The sequence below is a fragment of the Thermobia domestica genome, chromosome 17 (genome assembly GCF_964235325.1).
Source record: "Thermobia domestica chromosome 17, izTheDome1.hap1.1, whole genome shotgun sequence".
NCBI lineage: Eukaryota > Metazoa > Arthropoda > Insecta > Zygentoma > Lepismatidae > Thermobia > Thermobia domestica.
Genome location: NC_137470.1, coordinates 43,925,628 through 43,947,213, shown reverse-complemented (window position 1 = coordinate 43,947,213; position 21,586 = coordinate 43,925,628). Strand labels below are relative to the sequence as shown.

Sequence of the window (21,586 nt, the reverse complement as noted above, 5' to 3'; positions counted from 1 at the left end):
CGAGATCTGTCAGGTGGTTCAAGAGAGTAAAAGTCACAAACATAGTCACTTTCAATTTTATAATATAGATTATCAAGTTTTCATAACAAATTCCTATTTTGGCGAACTTTGATATACATTGCAAAACTTATGCAATAGGTGAACACTTTATCTTTTGTGTACAAGGGTTTCAAAGTTGTCACCCATATCCGCGTACAATATTATTTCTGTTTTCCTCTAAAATAAGTTCGTGCAAAATTTCTTCACTTCCGAGGCCAATCATCTTTCACCAGACTATTTCGAATACTTAACAATAACGTATCATATTAGACGCATTCCCTAGACATCAGTTATCTGACATAATAAGAATCTCCCAGCAATAAGATGATCATCAGGCCTTCTTCTTAGACTTTGTAACGCCCCTATCCAGGCCCAATCACTGCAACGCGGGAAATACGTCGAACGATCTAGCCAACAGAAAGGGCTTTGCGCGGACCAGATACATGCTCAAGAATTACTGGTGGAATGAAAATCCAGAGGTTTGGCAATATGGCAAAATCACAAAAAAGCAGTATAAATTCAATAAGAAACACAACAAATCAGATTTATAATTTTATTTACAATTAATAATACAGATTTCAAAAAAAATTCTTCTTCCTGGTAGTCAAAAAAAAATATTTAATTTTAAAAAAATTAATTGTATTGAAATAATTATGTCAATTCCTTCTTGGATGAAATTTCAATTATCATTGGATACAATGCACACAAAGGCCAATCCAGGACCTCTCTCATTAAAGGTACAAAATTCCAGATTCAGTTTACAGTCGTCGGAGGCCAGTCCAGGACCTCTTCCATTAAATGCAACAAATTCAGATTATCCACTAACGTTTGAGGCCAGTCCAAGACCTCACCTTCTTCAGACCTAATTTTTACCTATTAAAGCTTCCGAACTATCAAGTTTAATTTATTTCTACCATTTTTTAGTAAAGATTTCCTTCCTGTGTTTGTACTCTCTAATCAAGTCAAGAAATTATTAAAGCAGCTAATAATCCAACAAATAAATTAATAACTTCCTTAAATCCAGAAAAAATATCCTTTTCAATAATTATATTACTTATTATTCCGATGCCTGAGACTCGGATATTAATTTCCAAGCAAGTTATTTCCTCTCTAATTATTTTTAATCAAAAAATATTATTTAACTTCACGCGTAATAATTCCAAGAAAATAATTTTTGAAATCGCAGATTCTGGTGACCAAACCTGAAAAAGACAACATTCATATAACTGAGGTTTTGGGTCCAAACCCTCCACCTCGCTTCCCCTGGATTTTCAGTTGGAACAGGGACAACCGTAATGAATCCTTATTCTTTGAGAATTAAGCAAGCCAATTACTCTCTATTTTGGAGGCAATTACACAACCCACACAAGACGTCACAAACATTGGACTTAAACAGGAACTAACTTAGTACAAAGTTTTAACACTCACCTCATTTTTTCCTTAGTAATATATTACCTCTCTGGAATAATTCCTAGCTTCAATTGACTTTGGACCACTCCATGCAAACAAGAATAATTTTCATTTTATGAGGAGAAAATAGCATACAGAGAAATCACCGGGCCTGGGGGACCTCCGGAGTCCGAAATCAGATCCACTTAATATCCCAAGAGGGAAAAGAAATTGATACCTCTCATGCATACAGTTCCATTACTAATTTAAAAAATATAATTTTACACATCACTCGCAAAAAAACAAAAAAAAAAAAAAATATTTCGTCAAACCACTCTAAGGCAACAGCTGCTATAACAAACCAACAGCAATTAACAGAAGCACACGAAAAATTGCATACTTCTCAGAATTCCAATACGTAATATATTAACTCGAACAACACTTCACTCCTCATAGCACAAATTATTCTTGTTTTGCACTGTTCTTCAAATAATAATAATATTTCGTCGAAAAATCCAATAATCTTTATCAACTGACTGGATTCCTATTTCACTGCCACTCCATTTTGACAAGCATGGAAAGCGAGACCACATAGAAACATGCAAGCACACAAAGCGAGGTCACAAGCAATCCAACAAGTACAAATTCGTAACGAACACAGCAATCCCTAGTCATGATCCGATCCACAGGGCAGCTTCCTTCCAAGTTACCACACAAAGGTGGGAGCTTGGAGAAGTCAGCTGCGGTCATGCGCAAAGAAACAAAGGTCACCACTAGTAATCCTAACTCGACCGTAAGGTCGCATGGGAGAAAAAAACTCTCGACCGTAAGGTCGCACGGGAGAAAGGAAATCTTTTTACATTTTATATTTTTTCTTTTTTTTGTAAGTCTTGATAATGTAAATTAACAGTAGTTAATTTCCTTAGTGTTTTAAATACATAATACAAACAGCAACAAAGAATATTACTTTTTTTTTGAAAAGTGTAACGGTACGTTACAAACTCGGCGGCCAGGAAAAAGAAAAATTCTGCCTTGGGAATTTTTCGTCAAATCACTCCTCCTCTGGCAAGCTACGAAACATAAAAGAGACATTATAATTATACATATTTACATATTAACATACATATCTCAAAATATATAACTGTTTCAAGTTTTAATTATTTACAATTTATTATTCAATTATTTTATCAATTTTAAATTCATATTAAATCTGATTTTTACTATGAATAACTATATCCAACATATGTAATTTAATTAATATGAATTACTTTCACTTCACTAAATAAATAAAATTTTGATTACTATGGCCATAGTAATTAAAATAATAATTTAATCAAATATATTTACAATTGACACTTAGTAACAATAGAATATGACAAAATAACATTTAGCAAACATGGAAAATTTACAAATAACAAATATCTGATTAAGACTATTAATATCTATTTTCTTCAAAGGATAAGCAAGGAGTCAACCTAGACAATTTAATCTAAAATCTCTTTTTAAGATCTTCGAGATCTATAGATCTTAATTTCCGAAACGTGAGATCTACGGTAGGTTTCTGCTGCATCTGTTTCATCCGATAACAAAATGGTATTGGGAGTCAAAAATCTTCTAATAACAAAGGGACCTACCCATTTTTCAGCCAGAGATTTTGTAAATTTATCTTTTAGAGATGATTTCGCATGGGACTTCACCAGAACCTTGTCTCCAACATTCAACGTGACTGGATTTCTCCGACGCATCATTAGCATTCGACGTTTTTGCCAACTCTTCTCTAAATTTTCCATTGCCTGTTTCCACATTTCTGCTGAACTTCTACCACCAAAATCAGAATCTATAATGTCCCATCGATTTTCTAACGGTGTTGTGTACGGACGTCCATAAAATATTTCGAATGGCGACATCTTCAATCCTTCATGCTCACTGATGTTTAGGGTGAATTGCAATCGTGGAATGAAATTTGACCAGAGTTTTTGGTTTCCAGATATATAAGAGCGTAACGCAGCCTTCAAGGTTTTGATGAAGCGCTCCGCTACATTTCCCCCAGGGTGATACGGGCTCAAACGAATGTGTTTGATTCCTAGACCAAATAAAAATCTCTTGAAGGTCTCAGATACAAAAATGGATGCGTTATCAGTCGAAATGGCTTCCGGAACCCCAATTCGGCTGAATATGTCCATCAATTTATTGGCTACCAAATTTGAAGAGATATTTCGTAATTTTTCAATTACAACATATCTACTAGCATTGTCTACACCAATTAATATGTACCTGAAACCATTTGAATTGGGAAGAGCTCCTACTATATCATACATCCAGTGTGCATTTACACGATTACTATATTCAGAAGCTAAATAACCCATCTTACGCCTGTTTGATTCCTTCATCTTCTGGCAAACGTCACATGTTGAAACAAACTCTTTAACTTCTTCCTTCATCTTCTCCCACGTGAATTTTCGCATCAGTTTTCTTAACGTTCTGTATGTTCCAGAATGTCCACCCACCAGATTATCATTGTGGTGATATTCTATGAGAACTCTTCGTAATCTTTTGGGAATTACTATTTTAAATGGATTAAGGGCAGATTTTGTCCTTTTCATAAGAATCTTATTATTCAAATGATACCCTACTACTTGTTCTCCTTTTTCAATCTTCTCAATAATCATCTTCAGTTCTTCATCCTCCCTTTGTAGTTCGTCCAACGAATTCTCCACTATTGGTAATTTCCACTGGTTCGCAGCTCTCATATTTCCTTTGAACACAGCCAGGCCAACAGGTCCATCAATAATATTGAATTCGAATGGATCGTACATCCTCGTTAAGAAATCTGCTACGGTATTGTCGGCTGACCTAACATGTTTGACTTTAAATGAAAATTGGCATAGGGTTTCAACCAAAGGCCCGTATTTCAAAAGTCTCTTACTATTTCCCAGGATCCATGTCAAAGCTTTGTTATCGGTCAGGACTTCAAATTCATTTACAAGATAATGCTTGTACCTGGATATCGTTTTCACAAGACTGATGAACTCGATTTCGTAAATGCTTCTATGCCTGTCAGCCTCTGACAGGCGTTTACTGAAATAGGCGACAGGTACCAAGTTCCCTTTTTCGTTTTCTTGTGACACGCATCCAGCTACACTTTTCCCTGATCCGTCGACGTTGACAACAAAGCGCTTGTTTAAGTCCGGAATTTTTAAAACAACATTTTCTATCAATATGTTCTTCAATTTATCAAGAATTCTCTGATGCTCTTGTTTCCATTCAAATTTTACCTTTGGTGATTTCAGTGCACTTAATGGCCCCATTAACTCCTGGAATTCGGACGCGAATTTTGAATAGTAGTTGAATAAACCTAAAATTTTCATCAACCCTCTTCTATTTCTTGGTGGAGGGATGTTACGAATCGCAGAAACTCTACTGGGGTCGATTTCCATTTGATCTCCCTCAATTAGATAACCCAAATAGTTTATCTTTTTACAAAAGAAATGACATTTATCAGGTGACACCGTAATGTTGAATTCTTTAAATCTTTGTAATACCTTTTCCACTAGAATCATGTGTTCTGATAAACTACGTGACGCTATTAAAACATCATCAAAAAATAATTTTACACCATCATTTATCATGTCACCAAGTACCTTCTCCATAGCCCGAGACAAAATATTACTACCTGTCTTTATTCCGACTGGTAACCGCGTATAACGATAACAGCCTTTAGGAGTAACAATGGTAGTTATATCCCTTGACTCTTTATCCAGTAAGCACTGGAAATATGCTCGGCGCAAGTCAATTTTAGTGTATACGGTCTTATCTGCAAGCCCCGTGAGACATTCCTCTAAATTAGGTGAAGGAAAAACATCATTAACAATAAGTGAATTCGCCCTAATGTAATTTCCTACAATTCTATGCGTATTATTCTTGTTTCGCACCAAAAAACAACTACTAGCGAAATTTGAATGATCAACTTCCTCAATTATACCCTCGTCTAGTAACTCCTGAATTTGTTCATAGAAAATTCGTTCTTTGCCCTTTGGTATCGGAAAAGGTGTATCTTTAAATGGCTTGTGTTCTTTCAAATATAATCTAGCAACAAAATTCTTAATACACCCAACTTTGTCAGTTATTACATCCTTATACCTCTCCTTCAAAGAATCAATGAAAGCCATGATCTCCGGCTCGGTGAATTTCCAAGAATCATTTTCAATAATTTGGTTTTTCACCTGTATATGTTTATGGTCTTTCACCTGTACAGGGGTCTGATCCTTTCCATCACTAGATTGTCTAATATCTTCATCAATGTACTTCTTGTTTCGTTTAATAAGTTTATGGAAGTTCTCAGCTTGATCCAGGTCGATATCCGACGCCACTGAATCACTTTCACTTTTGGATGCACAACTTTGTTTTGTACTAGCGACTAATCCATCACTCCTCTTAAGATCTTCTGCACAATTCACCAATTTGATTTCCGATACATTAATGACCTTCCTGGAATCACGTGGTTTCCGACGTTTCTTTCTTGATTTAGGTTTATTTGCATCTTCAACAGTCTTTCCATCTTCAATCATCTCCTTAGAATTTAAGTTGTTGTCGCAACCCAAAGATTCTTTCTTGTTGTCAATAGCTAAACTATTAGATGATGTCAGTCCCACCACACATGGTAGATTCACTCTGTCTGTTGCACTGGACTCCTTAACCTTGGATGGTTTCATAGTCTTTAATTTGGTTTGTTTCTTGTTGATCCTTTCCAAGGACATTTCACTTGCACCACCTCCATAATTTCTTGAATTATCAATTACTGATCCACAATCTATTCTTCGGGTTAGTTCATCAGTCTCCGAACATCTTGGTTCTTGAACTCCTAAGTCATCTGTCTTAATAGGTAGCCTTTGATCACAACTACTTCGAAGAGCTCCTTCACATCTCACCTCAATTGAATTCTCAGGTAGATCAGCCTTGACTTCAGAATCAATCAAAGATCTAAGTTCCTTTAACTGCATTACACTCGGTGCACTTATTTCAAGCATCTTTAATTCAATGTCCCGATAGTCCAATTCACATTGAACCGCTGCATGACTATACCTAGAAACAAACCCATCCTCGCATATAAATAATGACGCCATGAATCCAGATAAAACTCCTAAATCCGCCTTTTCAGCAGGTGAATCCCCAAAAGATTTTTGGTCCTCAACGTTTTTTATATCTTTTAACTTACCTTTTGGTTGAACCAATCTCTTGTAGTTTAACTTCAATCTTTTTAGTCCACCACGCAAATTCAAGCAATTCCTAAAGTAGTCAATAACCGAATTCGTCGATCTCAAAAACGGTGTACCCAGTAAACACGAACAGGGTAACTCTTTAACAACCTTAAACCATACCCTCTCAAAATGACCTGAGAGATTTACGTTCACTAGAATTTCCATGTTCGTATAAAAATTAAGTCCTGATGGTGCATTAACCAACTTCTCTGGAGTAGATTTAATAAATTTCTCCAACCCACAAGCTTGAACCAAGTCTAAACGTATTATATTAAAGCTTGAGCCACCATCAATACAAATATCGGACAAGCGTCCATGAATCCTCCCAACTACAAAAGAAGCCACAGTGTCAGACATCTCACATGGAATGGTTACTGCTGAATTTTTAATTTTCTTTGAATAATCAGACCTTTCAAAACGATCCTTGTATATTCCTCGAACCTGAGACTTAACTTTCATCTGACTCTGAACATCAAATGAATTAGGTTGATCCAAATGTACATTAGTATTATGTTTTCCAGATTTTTCAAAATTTTTGGAATAACTAACATCAGGATTTTGGTTAAACATTACTAAATTCGATTTCCTTCTAGAAATGCCCATCTCCTTATTATATTCCGTCTGATTTCTAAATTCTAAATCATACCTTTCAGCAATTTCCAATAACTCTAACCTAGACACTGGAACATAATTATTTAACATTTTAAATTTATGATTTGGGTTCATCCCACTAATCATTACATTAACCATGTCGTACTCATTTACCCCGAATTGCAAAATATTCATAGCAATAAATACTGATTTGACATACTGATAAACCGATTCTGACAATCGCTGACGCCTATATATTTTCTCAGAAATAAATTGATGTAAACAAACTGGGGTAATAAACAGACCCACAAGCCTGCCTCTTAATTCACTCCAACTCATTTGATTATTTAAGGCAAATAATATTTCTTTCAAAAAAGCTCCTTGACACTTTCCAATTAACAATGACAGAATCATATTAAGAGAGTAACTAGTGTCTAGTAAAGTCTCTTCAATTTTGGACAAAATGTCAAATACAAGTACGCTATCGCTACCATCGGTTAACTTGACATCCTTAAATTTACATTCAAGAAAGTCGTTCGTTCTCTTAAAGGTATATTCCAACAAAAGATTATGTTCGAAATGCGAGTCTTCATTAATATTACCAAGATTTGGCAACCCTGCATTTACATCACCCCGTAACGGAGGTTCTCTAGTGTAATATAAATGCCTATTATTATGACTTAACCTAGGTGTTAAATTTCTCATCAAAGAAACTCGCTTATAATAATCTCTTAAATTTAGATAACCAGATGGCGATGATAATCTATTAGCCTCTGACGATCTAAATTCAGATGGAACACAACGACCTAATTGTCCTGAATTATCAAAGGGCTCACTAAAATTTACCTGTCTGTGATCACGAGCAGTTTCATTTACACTGCCGACATTAGCTAATCTACTAAAATTATTAGCAAAATTCTGAGGGCTCACTCCAGATTCTAAATCAACATTCAAGGTTGATGAGCGTCTTCTAGCAAAGCTATCAAAAATGGGTGGAGTCAAAGACATATTCACCTGACCACAGTCAGACCTAGTCTCAAGGTCCATAAAACCGGTACGGTCGAGGGTTACAAATTCTGAATTCTGTTCAGGAATGTCAATAGATACATAATCCCTTGGGCTACACATGATATTCAATAATAAATAAATAAATATCACTTCAAACATTTAACAACCAATTATCATCACAAATGTACCCACTAACTACTGACACTACAGTCGAACCAAACATAAGATCAAATGGAATCAACCTAACAAACACCTTCCTTGCTTACCTTTGCTAATAATGAAAATTTATTACAAGCTTCTTTTTTTTTTTTTAAATCACAAAGTCTGTATTACTTAAACTGATGACGAAAGATACTCAATAACAAATTAAAATATTTTAATATATCAAAAAAAGTTAATATTAAATTCAAAATTTATTATGACAACGCTAATAACTATATTAACCACAATTTAGACGCGTAGTATAATTAAACTCTATATTCATATTACCAGACTTAAACAACACAAAGTTATTTTTTTTTTTTTTTTAACTTGGAACACAAAAGTTGTTTTGAGAATTTGGAACAACACAAAAGTTCTTTTGAACTTGGAACAACACAAAAGTTGTTTTGGAACTTGGAAGGAAGCCACAGATGTAACGCCCCTATCCAGGCCCAATCACTGCAACGCGGGAAATACGTCGAACGATCTAGCCAACAGAAAGGGCTTTGCGCGGACCAGATACATGCTCAAGAATTACTGGTGGAATGAAAATCCAGAGGTTTGGCAATATGGCAAAATCACAAAAAAGCAGTATAAATTCAATAAGAAACACAACAAATCAGATTTATAATTTTATTTACAATTAATAATACAGATTTCAAAAAAAATTCTTCTTCCTGGTAGTCAAAAAAAAATATTTAATTTTAAAAAAATTAATTGTATTGAAATAATTATGTCAATTCCTTCTTGGATGAAATTTCAATTATCATTGGATACAATGCACACAAAGGCCAATCCAGGACCTCTCTCATTAAAGGTACAAAATTCCAGATTCAGTTTACAGTCGTCGGAGGCCAGTCCAGGACCTCTTCCATTAAATGCAACAAATTCAGATTATCCACTAACGTTTGAGGCCAGTCCAAGACCTCACCTTCTTCAGACCTAATTTTTACCTATTAAAGCTTCCGAACTATCAAGTTTAATTTATTTCTACCATTTTTTAGTAAAGATTTCCTTCCTGTGTTTGTACTCTCTAATCAAGTCAAGAAATTATTAAAGCAGCTAATAATCCAACAAATAAATTAATAACTTCCTTAAATCCAGAAAAAATATCCTTTTCAATAATTATATTACTTATTATTCCGATGCCTGAGACTCGGATATTAATTTCCAAGCAAGTTATTTCCTCTCTAATTATTTTTAATCAAAAAATATTATTTAACTTCACGCGTAATAATTCCAAGAAAATAATTTTTGAAATCGCAGATTCTGGTGACCAAACCTGAAAAAGACAACATTCATATAACTGAGGTTTTGGGTCCAAACCCTCCACCTCGCTTCCCCTGGATTTTCAGTTGGAACAGGGACAACCGTAATGAATCCTTATTCTTTGAGAATTAAGCAAGCCAATTACTCTCTATTTTGGAGGCAATTACACAACCCACACAAGACGTCACAAACATTGGACTTAAACAGGAACTAACTTAGTACAAAGTTTTAACACTCACCTCATTTTTTCCTTAGTAATATATTACCTCTCTGGAATAATTCCTAGCTTCAATTGACTTTGGACCACTCCATGCAAACAAGAATAATTTTCATTTTATGAGGAGAAAATAGCATACAGAGAAATCACCGGGCCTGGGGGACCTCCGGAGTCCGAAATCAGATCCACTTAATATCCCAAGAGGGAAAAGAAATTGATACCTCTCATGCATACAGTTCCATTACTAATTTAAAAAATATAATTTTACACATCACTCGCAAAAAAACAAAAAAAAAAAATATTTCGTCAAACCACTCTAAGGCAACAGCTGCTATAACAAACCAACAGCAATTAACAGAAGCACACGAAAAATTGCATACTTCTCAGAATTCCAATACGTAATATATTAACTCGAACAACACTTCACTCCTCATAGCACAAATTATTCTTGTTTTGCACTGTTCTTCAAATAATAATAATATTTCGTCGAAAAATCCAATAATCTTTATCAACTGACTGGATTCCTATTTCACTGCCACTCCATTTTGACAAGCATGGAAAGCGAGACCACATAGAAACATGCAAGCACACAAAGCGAGGTCACAAGCAATCCAACAAGTACAAATTCGTAACGAACACAGCAATCCCTAGTCATGATCCGATCCACAGGGCAGCTTCCTTCCAAGTTACCACACAAAGGTGGGAGCTTGGAGAAGTCAGCTGCGGTCATGCGCAAAGAAACAAAGGTCACCACTAGTAATCCTAACTCGACCGTAAGGTCGCATGGGAGAAAAAAACTCTCGACCGTAAGGTCGCACGGGAGAAAGGAAATCTTTTTACATTTTATATTTTTTCTTTTTTTTGTAAGTCTTGATAATGTAAATTAACAGTAGTTAATTTCCTTAGTGTTTTAAATACATAATACAAACAGCAACAAAGAATATTACTTTTTTTTTGAAAAGTGTAACGGTACGTTACAACTTCTTCTTCTTCCTCCTCTTTTTCTTTCACTTTTTCTTCTTCGTGTGCTTATAAAATACGGTGTAGTAACTATCGCAACTTAAATATGGCATCTTGTACAAAATTCCACCAAAGAAGAACAAAATTGAAGACATGGTCAAATTAACACCCTATATGAAAATACGTAATACAAGTAATAATTACATTCCTACATCGTTATTATAGATAAAATAATTAAGTAAATATAAAATAATAATACAGAAGACCCTGCTGAAAGATGTCAGAAAGAACAAGTAAGATTTTCAAAAAAAGCCATGCACTCAAAATAAAAAAAAAGGAATACCTGGGGCTCAAGTTGATCCCAAAAATGCATCTAAAGGTTAATGTGTACTTGCATAAGGCAATAAGCAGTTGAACTGGAAATCATTACACTAGCAAACTATCAGAGCAAAAATGGTAAGTGCTATCCAGATGGGTTTGGTGCGTTCGATACAGCGTCACAAGGACATGTTCCATTCCCTGTGTTAATTCTCCATTCAACCTGGAAGTAGTTCAAATTAATCATTTCCACTTTCAACGTTTATCGCCAAAGGACAAAAACTGTAACACATAGCGACAAGCAATTTCTTGCAAACTTTTCAGGGTATCAAGACAATATATTTGATCATCCACAAAACTACGAAGTATGTAGGTGATTCAATTTTACGATTACTTCTGATTTCAATACTGATTTCCGTAGAGGAAAAACGAGCAATGTGATTAACATGCTGCATGATGCAATCGATTCAGCGTCCGAAGTATAGATTCCATCTACTTCGTTAACCTTCTATTCAAAGTGTAAGTGGTTCAAATTAGTCACTTCAGGTATCAACTTTTATTGCCATAGAACCAAAACCTTAACAGATAGAAATATTTTTTTTAACGGTTCCGCCTTCCAAGAATATATTTTCTCATCCACTGACTCTCTAGTCAAACCGGAAGTGGCAAAATTTAACTATTTCTTGTGTCAAGGTTCATCGCTATAGCACAAACACAGTAAAAATATAAAGAAGCAGTTTCTTGTTATCGTCTCAGTGTCTCTAAACTAGGTGTTATACCCGTCTTCATACCGTTATTTAATTCTGTAGCCTCTGTTCAAACCAGAATTGGTTAATATAAGCAATTTTCGGTTTCAACCTTTTATCGGTATGGTGCAAAAACAATAAGAGACAGTAATGGCTTTGTGATATTGATTCAGAGTTCATGGAACAGATTATACCTTTGATTTTATTATTCTATTGTAAGCAGCATTATCTATCACAAAAGAAAATTCATGTTTTTCACGAGATACTGTATTTTGTCCCTTACTATGAGAATGAAATTGGTATGCGTACCTTTCTACCACCTCGAGATTTAATTAAATGTTTTATAGGCCACATCTCTAACTAAATCGAGAAATGTATTATCTTTCTGTTTGCAGTTCACACAATACAGTATAGCAATCTCGTAAAACTTAATAAAATGAAGAGAAACTACGTTTATGCACACGCACGACTACTATCCACATATTTACATAGTACATTACTTCTACTATGTTATTACGTAGATTATTGTACCCATACAGTACTCTTACCCACACTATAAGTCGAATCTTAGTTGCCCCTTGTTTTAGTGTGTGTTTTTTTTCATTCATCAAGTAGGACAAAAGAAGTAGCTGCGATTCGACATTCTATGATGCTCTATTTATCTATTATTGTCAAGCGAAGAAGACTCAGTAGAATATTACAAGCATAAAACCGTTCTAGATTTTACTATTAATAAAAAAAACATAAAGAGTTTACGTCTGAAAACTAAATTGAACCCTCTTAAATTCCAGTCAATAAACAACTAAAATCAAGGAGATGGATTTGATTTATTTCGTGTGTTGTCAGTACATTTCTTTCCATCATTTTTATTTCTTGAGCCTAATATAACTAAAATATTTTGTTTATCTTTAGATATAAAACACTCACCTTTAATTCTAAACAAAACAGAGAACATACGCCAAAATGCCATATGCCATTACATTTCGTTACATAAAAAAATGAAGAAAAAATTAATACATTTATACTTGAAAATGTAATAGATAATGTTACAAACATTATAAGAAATTATGTAATAAATTAAGCAATGATTAATGAAAAATAAACTGTAATCAAGTGCAAAATATTGGAAGTTAGCAAAAATATTAGCCCTTGTAAGTTGAAACAAGTTTCTTGAATAGATAGGGATACTTCACCTTGAAATATAAATCTTGAATGCATTTCTTGATATAATCTCAAATATGTTAAGAACTTTAAATCTTGAAGAATTCAACACAAGTTTGACGTACTATTGTTATAAGATTGTCATTACAAACTGACTAAACTAACAATGAGACCAGGGAGTGGTTTGAAGAACCAGCTTCTGTTTCACAATTTGTTTTAGCTAATTATTTTGTTTCCACATGCAGGATTTTAGGTCAAAAGATCTAAACTCATTTTTCTTTGCATCTATTTCAGGAAGAACAAGTAACACCAACATTTCTTTAGCGAATCTAGCAACTGAGAAAATTTAATAATGACAAAAATAGCCTACTTTAGTTCCTAGAACCCATTTTTTGGTGGAAACCATAACACCAAACCTTTTTTTAAAGGGGTTTTGCATACTTCTCTGAAGGTTTTACAGAATGTTTCTGTTATACATATATGTTTGTTCTGTTTGATACGGATAACATTTTATTATGCAGTTGATTTTGAGTTTAACGTTCCTTTCAGAAGCAAGGCTATATGAGACGAGACTCTTATTTCTTGGTAAATTAGTTGCTGCTGCTACAACTTAGACCACTTTGGTTATGTCTTGTATCTACATCACTCGAGTATTGCTTTTTAGATCCGGTCTCACTTGGTTAGATCCTGTAACAAAAGCTAACCTAATAATAATAATAATAATAATAATAATAATAATAATAATAATAATAATAATAATAATAATAATAATAATAATAATAATAATAATAATAATAATAAATAAGGTGATTGTGGAGATGGAACTGCCTAATATGCGATTCATTCTGATTCGCTGATTTTGGCAGGTTATGAATATATAAGAGGAGATCACGCTGGCCTCCTAGTGGAAGTTATCATAATAATCGAAGGGCTATCAAGGGCCACCACCATATCCCACGCCATTTCATACGCCACGATATTCATGTTGCACTTTGGTCACGGATTCGAATTTTGCAAGCCACAGAACATACTGAAATTTCCTCTGTATCCTCCACATCTCGACTGGCTTTGGCGTGGGCTGCTCCACTGCTCCGCATTTCGTGGTGTTGCGTCATCACATGTATGCGCACACACTTGTACATCACACTACGTAAACTTGGATAGCTTTCCTTTATTTGATTTAGATTTCACATTTCTATCTTCTTTTGTTGCTTTTCTGTGACCGATCAAAATTGCACCATGACTTTACACACGCACTGTCTTAATCTATATATACTATACTAATCTACCTATGTGTATGGTTAACAAGTCATGGCAGAGAGCAAATTCTGGTAGATTTACTTCATTTTTAAGTCTCTAGGACATTCCATCTGGATATTTTAAGCCATATTATAGTTATCAGGTAGCCATATTGAATGATGTCATTCCTGAAAAAGTGTGGGAGGTGAGGAGTGTCCACACAAGATATTTATCGTTCTTATGCATCCTATTAACCAATTCATTAATAATTTCCTTCCTGCAATGACTTGCGTACGGAAGTGTTACTGGCTGCTGGACTATTGTGGAAATGAAATTAAATGAAATTTTTCAGCTTTACGTCCCATGGATATGCCGGTTAGGCTAAAGGGGACAGTGATGATGAGAAATGAATGGAATGCTGGAATGAATAAAGCTGGGGGAAACGGGAGAACCTCAAGGAAACCCAGACACACCGAGGCACACAGTGTTTGTCCACCGTTTGTGGAAAGGTTTTATAGACCGAGTTTGGTTGATTTCTTTAATGGACTCACTGGACTCACTGGAACCTTTGGATTTAAGTACGAGATATAACACTTTAATTCTTGATTTCACAGAAACTTCATCTTCACCGCGGTCATAGAATTTACACCTGCCGGTGTACACACGCAATCTCCACCAATGGGAACAGATCTTTCCCCGACTAAATTTGAACCATTGGGATCTTTACCGGAGGAATACAATTTATCTTTGCCGGAGGTGTGGCCGAATTTTTCACCACTGGAAACAGATTTTATCCATCACTTGATGTATTGAGGGAAGAAAAAAAAGACAGTACGAACCATGAAATAGAAGAATATCCGTCAACACCGTCACCATCAGTAAGTAATTCCCCAATTCAGAACTCGGAACTGGAAAAGCTTTTGAATTTGCCTTGTGAGGGTACAGTGGAACTGATAGCGTTAAATTGAGTTGATTTTGAGTTTAACGTCCCGTACAGCAGCGAGGCTATATGAGACGTGGACCTACTGACTAACGTAGAATCCGAACCACATGAGCTCCCGCCGGCAATCGAATCCGGGTAGCGTTGAATTGCATTGAAGACAGTATAGCATAGTTGGAACCGACAAGTATTTGCATTGTGTGTATCATTTGCAATACGGAATCTCTTGAACGAAAGGTGATAGATACAATACTAACACTTGAGATTCGTGAAGAATTATTGTCAATATATATAGGAGAAAACATGGACATCCGTTTGTGATGATGTGGAGCTTTATGGAACGTTTTCGAGATGTTGTATGGGTCTTTGAACATAGACCTATTTTAGTGAAAATATTACTGGAGAAAAACAATGGGAAATATATGAACATGTGGTGTACGTGTACACATTTTTCATTTTTATATATTGACTTTCCTTCTTATTTCTAATGAAGTAGTAATCATGTGTTGTAGTAGTGAGAATTGTGGGCAAATCACAAGTGAAAGCTGTGTGTTAGAAACAATAAGTGTATACTTAAGCTGAAGTGCAATAAAGTGGTATGCAGCATAATGGAAATTTTCTTGAAAGGCACTTGTTGAATATTAGGACTTTAGTCTGCCCGCCTCCTAATGTTGAAGACAAATCTGCTCCCCTGATCCTCCAGAGCAATGTTTTTCAACTTCATAAACATTTTGAACATCGCTTAAAAAGTATAGGAACCATCTTACCGGTCTCCCCTCCCCAATATTGAAGACAGATTTGCAATGCTAATAACGACATGTGAATTTTATCACTTTATTAAATTCAAATGATTGTCGGAACAAGAATCTCTTGCTAAATTTCAATTATTTATTTATTTATTTTTGACTTCTTTTACGTGACGTAGTTAAGGCTCTGCAGCATTCTCCGAGCACTTAACCACGTACATACATTATATAAAAAAGCACCAATACATAGAAAATATTAACCATTACAAAAGAAAAGTATTGAACCACATAAAAACGAGCATACTACTTAAGTGAAATAATAGCTAAACACTTCAAATCAAAAATTGAAAATAATATAGAAGAGAGGATACAAAAAAGTCCATTTAGGAACACAATCTGACATTAAATAACGTGGAGAGAACTAAATTACATATTGCATATAGTGGTACTAGGAGTATGAATATATAAGCTGTACAAGTGTCTACCGTGTTCATTGTGTTCAATTGTGTTCAACGTTCAACTTTTGGATTTTCTTCACGTACATAACAATGTTTCAAATATGAACATCTCATCTCGCGTTGGTGAACTCGAAACCGCAACACTTACGGTATCGACATTTGCGGTACTGCTTCATTTGGGGTACTTGGACTGTCGACATTTATGGTACTGGAACATTTGCGGTACTATTCGGAATAACTTCTTATTATCCAAGTTAAGAGAGGATATCTTCGGATGTTCAGCTAGAGGATAAGCACACAGTAGCAACTGCTATACAAAGAATAAATTTTATAACATTGGTGCAGCCAGGAAGTTGCTTTAGGGGACAATATGACTTTTTCAGGGGACTCGATGTCGTTTTGCATACTAAAAGTAGACTAAACATCTTTCAGAATATAAAATCATTATTAACTCACCTTAATTACATACGTACATACAAACCCTTCTCAGAACACTAAGAACAGGTAAACCCGAATATAAGGTTCACTTATACAGAGAAGTGAAAAGAAAAACATTTACTAGAATATACGGTAGACACATCCTAAAGATGTAAACAAATGCTCATTTGTGACTGGTCAAAACTGAAAAAAATGTAAACATATCCTCACCTGTGATTGGTCAAACGCCTGTCCATGATATTTAAAGGGAACTTCTAGAAATATCTGTATGTTTAGTTTTCTGCTATCGGTTTCATTAACACTTTTCCGATAATTTTTGCCAATATTTACTCAAAATTGAAATATAATATTATTCTTTCTTTGTTTTGAACATATTGAGATATTTCTAATTAGGAGAAAGTATTACGGTATTATCTAAAGAGCAACTTGCCTGATTTATCACAAGTCATTCATTTTGCACACAGTTGTCCATTGTTATGAGCATATTTAAGGATTTTTGGTCAGATCTAGCTGGGAAAAAGTATAAGACACAAAGTCAAAATCAATGTTTAATGAATTAGTAATTTATTTTCATGATCTATAATAGAGTTCAATTATTACATTAGAGATAAACACATAACAGTAACACATAATGGTAGGGCAGAGCACATTCTGAGGCAGAGCTTCACCTCTGGAACTGATTTATAGTCATTTATAAGTTCCAATTCCTTAACCTTCGTCCACAAACACTGATTAAAATGGCAATTACAATCACTAAAGTGCGTTTCCTGTGGGAACAGTGTTCTCCGAGATGTTATTGATGCTTGCTTGAAATCCAATTTGATTAATTTCAGCTTTCAATCATTAATATTAGCATTCATCAAACTGAAAAAAAATCCCTGATACGTCTTACTTGCTCTTGTTCGTAGTAGGCAGAAGATCAAAAAGCCTCCGAGTTTTATTTGTTTTCCATGTTCCCGTTCGTTACATTTCAATACTGGCTGCACTGAAAAGTGCAGGTTACCCCGATGAAAAGTGCAGGTTTCTTCTTAGAGGTTTCGATTATTATGATAGTTTCCATTAGGGGGCAGCGTGATCTTCTCTTATATATCCATAACTCCTTAACTTACCAAAATAAGCCAATCAGAATGAATCACATAATATTAGGCCGTTTCATCTCCATACTCACCTTCTTTATTATTATATTCATTCTAATTTAGACTAACGTGGGGTAAAATTGATGCTTTTGGCACATGTTCCACGGTGTGTACACCAAATGTCGCACTGTCTAAGGGAAAGTTTAGGATAGTACCAGAAATGTCCCAGAAAAACTGGTTTTCTGGTTGTACCGAAAATGCCCAGTAAGGCAAATATCCTGATATATTTGAACCCTACGTGTTAAGAATAATTATTCCAGGCTCGAAAGCCATTAAATAGTCTTACCCATATAAAATATAATATTTTAATGAGATGGAAATGTATGAGGGTATCCCATCTTTCATACAATAGAAATATTTTTTTTCTCGGACTTTGTTACTGGGCACGATACCACTGGTGTAGTTCATAAACTACAGTAGTTCATAAACTACAACTTGGTAGTTATGTTTCAGCAAGTAATTCGGAAATGTAAAATCATTTGAATAAAAACCTTGTTTCTTCCTACACACACCTTTGCTTCCACGCAGTGTTTCTCTGTTTTTTTTTTTTTTTTCACGTTTTTGCTTAGGCAGGCTCTTCGTATATAACGCATTATTACTTCTTTCATATTTCGGAACTCAATATACAATGGATTTGGAAAGACAAAGTAATTCATTCGCATTGATATGCACTCACGCTTTGTCACAGAACTGGTCATGTATGCATATTTTTTCGTGCTGCAACGCTCTTTGGTATTCCTCGACCATGAATTCAGTCGACTGTATCGAAATTAAATTCAAGTTCTTCTAACATTAGAAAAGATTCATTACTATAAAGAACGCTCTTTATCGTTCTCAGGACCACGCCCGCATTTACGTCTAGCTGTTTATGATGACGTAAACACTTTATCAACTATATTCCTTTCGGAATTAATCCGTAGCCCTACGAAGTCACTTGCAGGGTATCCTGAAGGACGCTGTTAAACATATACTCAATCATGGAACTGATGTATACCACTTGATTTATTATACAATGCTGTCCTGTTGGCCTGCCAATAACTTCCACTCCATTCATATTAAGCCAGAAGTATTCTTCCACGTTTTTCCCCACAATTTCAAAACCATTACACTCCGTTTCATACCTACCTTGACCTCGCATTGACGGTTCTAGAGAGGTTGTTGTCGAATATCCTCTGAATAATGACCATTATTGAAATGATCTATTTGCTCATTTTTATTTCTTTGACCTTTTGCCAGAACATCTCTGTAAAATCATTTTCATCATTACTTTCGGAATTTTCAATTCCCAATAGAGGTCATTCAAATTAATTTCGTACAATAAGGACTAATCAATGTCGTATATGTCTTTAATCGACGACATATATTGCAAAAAACATGTATGCCGCATCATACATATCTTCGATACAATAAAAAAATCAAATAATTTAATAATGCCCGTGACTGAACGCACAGTATTAAGTACAACATGCTCATTGATTTTGAAATAATGATGCGATAGTAAAAGCAGATTATTTAAAATTTCTAACGTTCATTTGTACCCTGGTGCTTGAAGTTCAATAACCTGTTTCCAAGTTTCTCGATAACGAGTGGGACTTTTTAAGCCTCTTAATGTTTCTTGAAATATGTGCTCCTCAATAGTGTTCGTTATAATACAAGTCCATTCCTCTAAAAGTGCAACAGAAGTTTAATCAGTATAAAAAAAAGTGACCAGGAACGTAATCTTAACCTTGAGCTTTCCTTTTCAAAGAAGCAACTCAAAACCGAACATAAAAGTTTCAAATCACTAATAATAATAATAATAATAATAATAATAATAATAATAATAATAATAATAATAATAATAATAATAATAATAATAATAATAATAATAATAAATTACATAATGCTCTTTTTTCTCTTGATTGTGTTTATTGTACAACCTCCTTTGCTTCCTTGTAACTTCTAGTCGCCACTCGTCTTCGACTTTCTCGTAGCTTAAAGCACTTTCGTATTGCTTCACCACCTAGAAGAAAACATAATTACAACTAGTTACTTTTCGTGTTATGTTTCTGGATTATGAAATATAGCAATAAAGTCTATGTTTGTGTGTTAATCCAACTTTCCATTCAATCTTAAAACATGTTAATCACTACTACATCTCTTGTGCAACGTTCACGTGGAATTTATGTTGCTATAAAAACTACAACCAATCTCAAACTTCTCCTGATATATGTTTAATGTGCTGATTTCGTAGCTGAAGGCCCCGGGTTCGATTTCCAGTGAGTCAGAGGCCCCTTTATCGTATCATCTTGACGGTGCTCTAAAGTTTTACACAGCTTATAGTTACATATATCTAAAGTCTGTCAAACTGTATGGTTAGCCCATGAGCTTTCGGTGCCTTAAAACTCGGGTTCGATACATGGTAGGTTCAAGTGCCCTATGTCTCGTATCATCCCGGTGCTATATTAAATTTTACACAATTCATAGTCAAATGCACCTAAAGCCAACCAATTATGTGGTTAGCCCACAAGCGTTCGGTGTGGGAGAATTCTGGTTCGATTGCTGGCAAAACCCACGTCGCCACATTAAGTTCATATCTGCAATAGCCTCGATGCTGTGCTAAATATAATGTAATTCATACTCACATACACCTAAAGTACACAGGGTTATATGGCTCCCCGCCCTAGAGACCCTGGTTCGATTTCCAGGAGGGTCACGTTCCACATGTAATGTATAACATCGGTGACGATCTAAGCTTTACACAAGTTATAGTTACATACAGCTAAAGTGCACCGATTTTTATGAGTTTCGACGCGACAGACCTCGGGTTCGATTCCCAGTAGAGTCCGGTGTCCACTGCTCTGTATCATTTCGCTGTCGTTCTAAACTTTTACTCAATTTATAGTTGCATACACTTAATGTTTGCTGAGCTATATAGCTCTTCGCGTGGAAGACATTTAGTTAGGTTTTTGCTACAATCCAATGGTTCCTGTCCCGTATCACATAGGTTCTGTGGTGTGATAAACAATCAAAGAAATAATATGCTATATTTAAAACAAATCCTTCCGCATTCACAACGCTAACAAGCATTTCATGTGCATCATCACAATGTCAATTCCCATTTGTGTTCAAATATAGTACAAAAGCAGAAATGTGCCATACACATACGAAAAGAAACATAAACAAGTATTACGTTTCCATAAAATCAGAAAAAAAACGTAAAACAATATATTATGCATTTACGTCTTTTTTAAATCTTATCTGCAAGTTACACCAGCAGTCTCTATTAACAACCTCCTTACGTCGTGATTATAAAGCATGGGGATATTTAAGTAGTGACGTAACGAAGCTGCTACTACTCATTATCCAAAATGAGTAGGTAAATGTTTAAATGAGAGGATAATTACAAAATCTCTATAATTCGGTTAGCTTATGTATTTAACTACTTAATGTCATTGTGTTAGTGTGTGTGTAGTGAATGAATATGGCCTAA

At 34.8% G+C, this 21,586-nt stretch overlaps 1 protein-coding gene across 1 annotated transcript; it reads right to left on the bottom strand.

Annotated features, from left to right (window-relative positions):
• Window positions 1–418: 418 nt before the first annotated feature.
• On the bottom strand, window positions 419–8,585 carry LOC145673806 (uncharacterized). Its single transcript, XM_081743572.1, has 2 exons — window positions 7,128–8,585; window positions 419–1,108 (listed from the first exon to the last, which is right to left on the bottom strand). Exons 1-2 carry the CDS (start codon window positions 8,442–8,444, stop codon window positions 1,097–1,099), a joined length of 1,329 nt encoding a protein of 442 aa, XP_081599698.1. The 5' UTR covers window positions 8,445–8,585; the 3' UTR covers window positions 419–1,096.
• Between the last annotated feature and the right edge of the window lie 13,001 nt (window positions 8,586–21,586).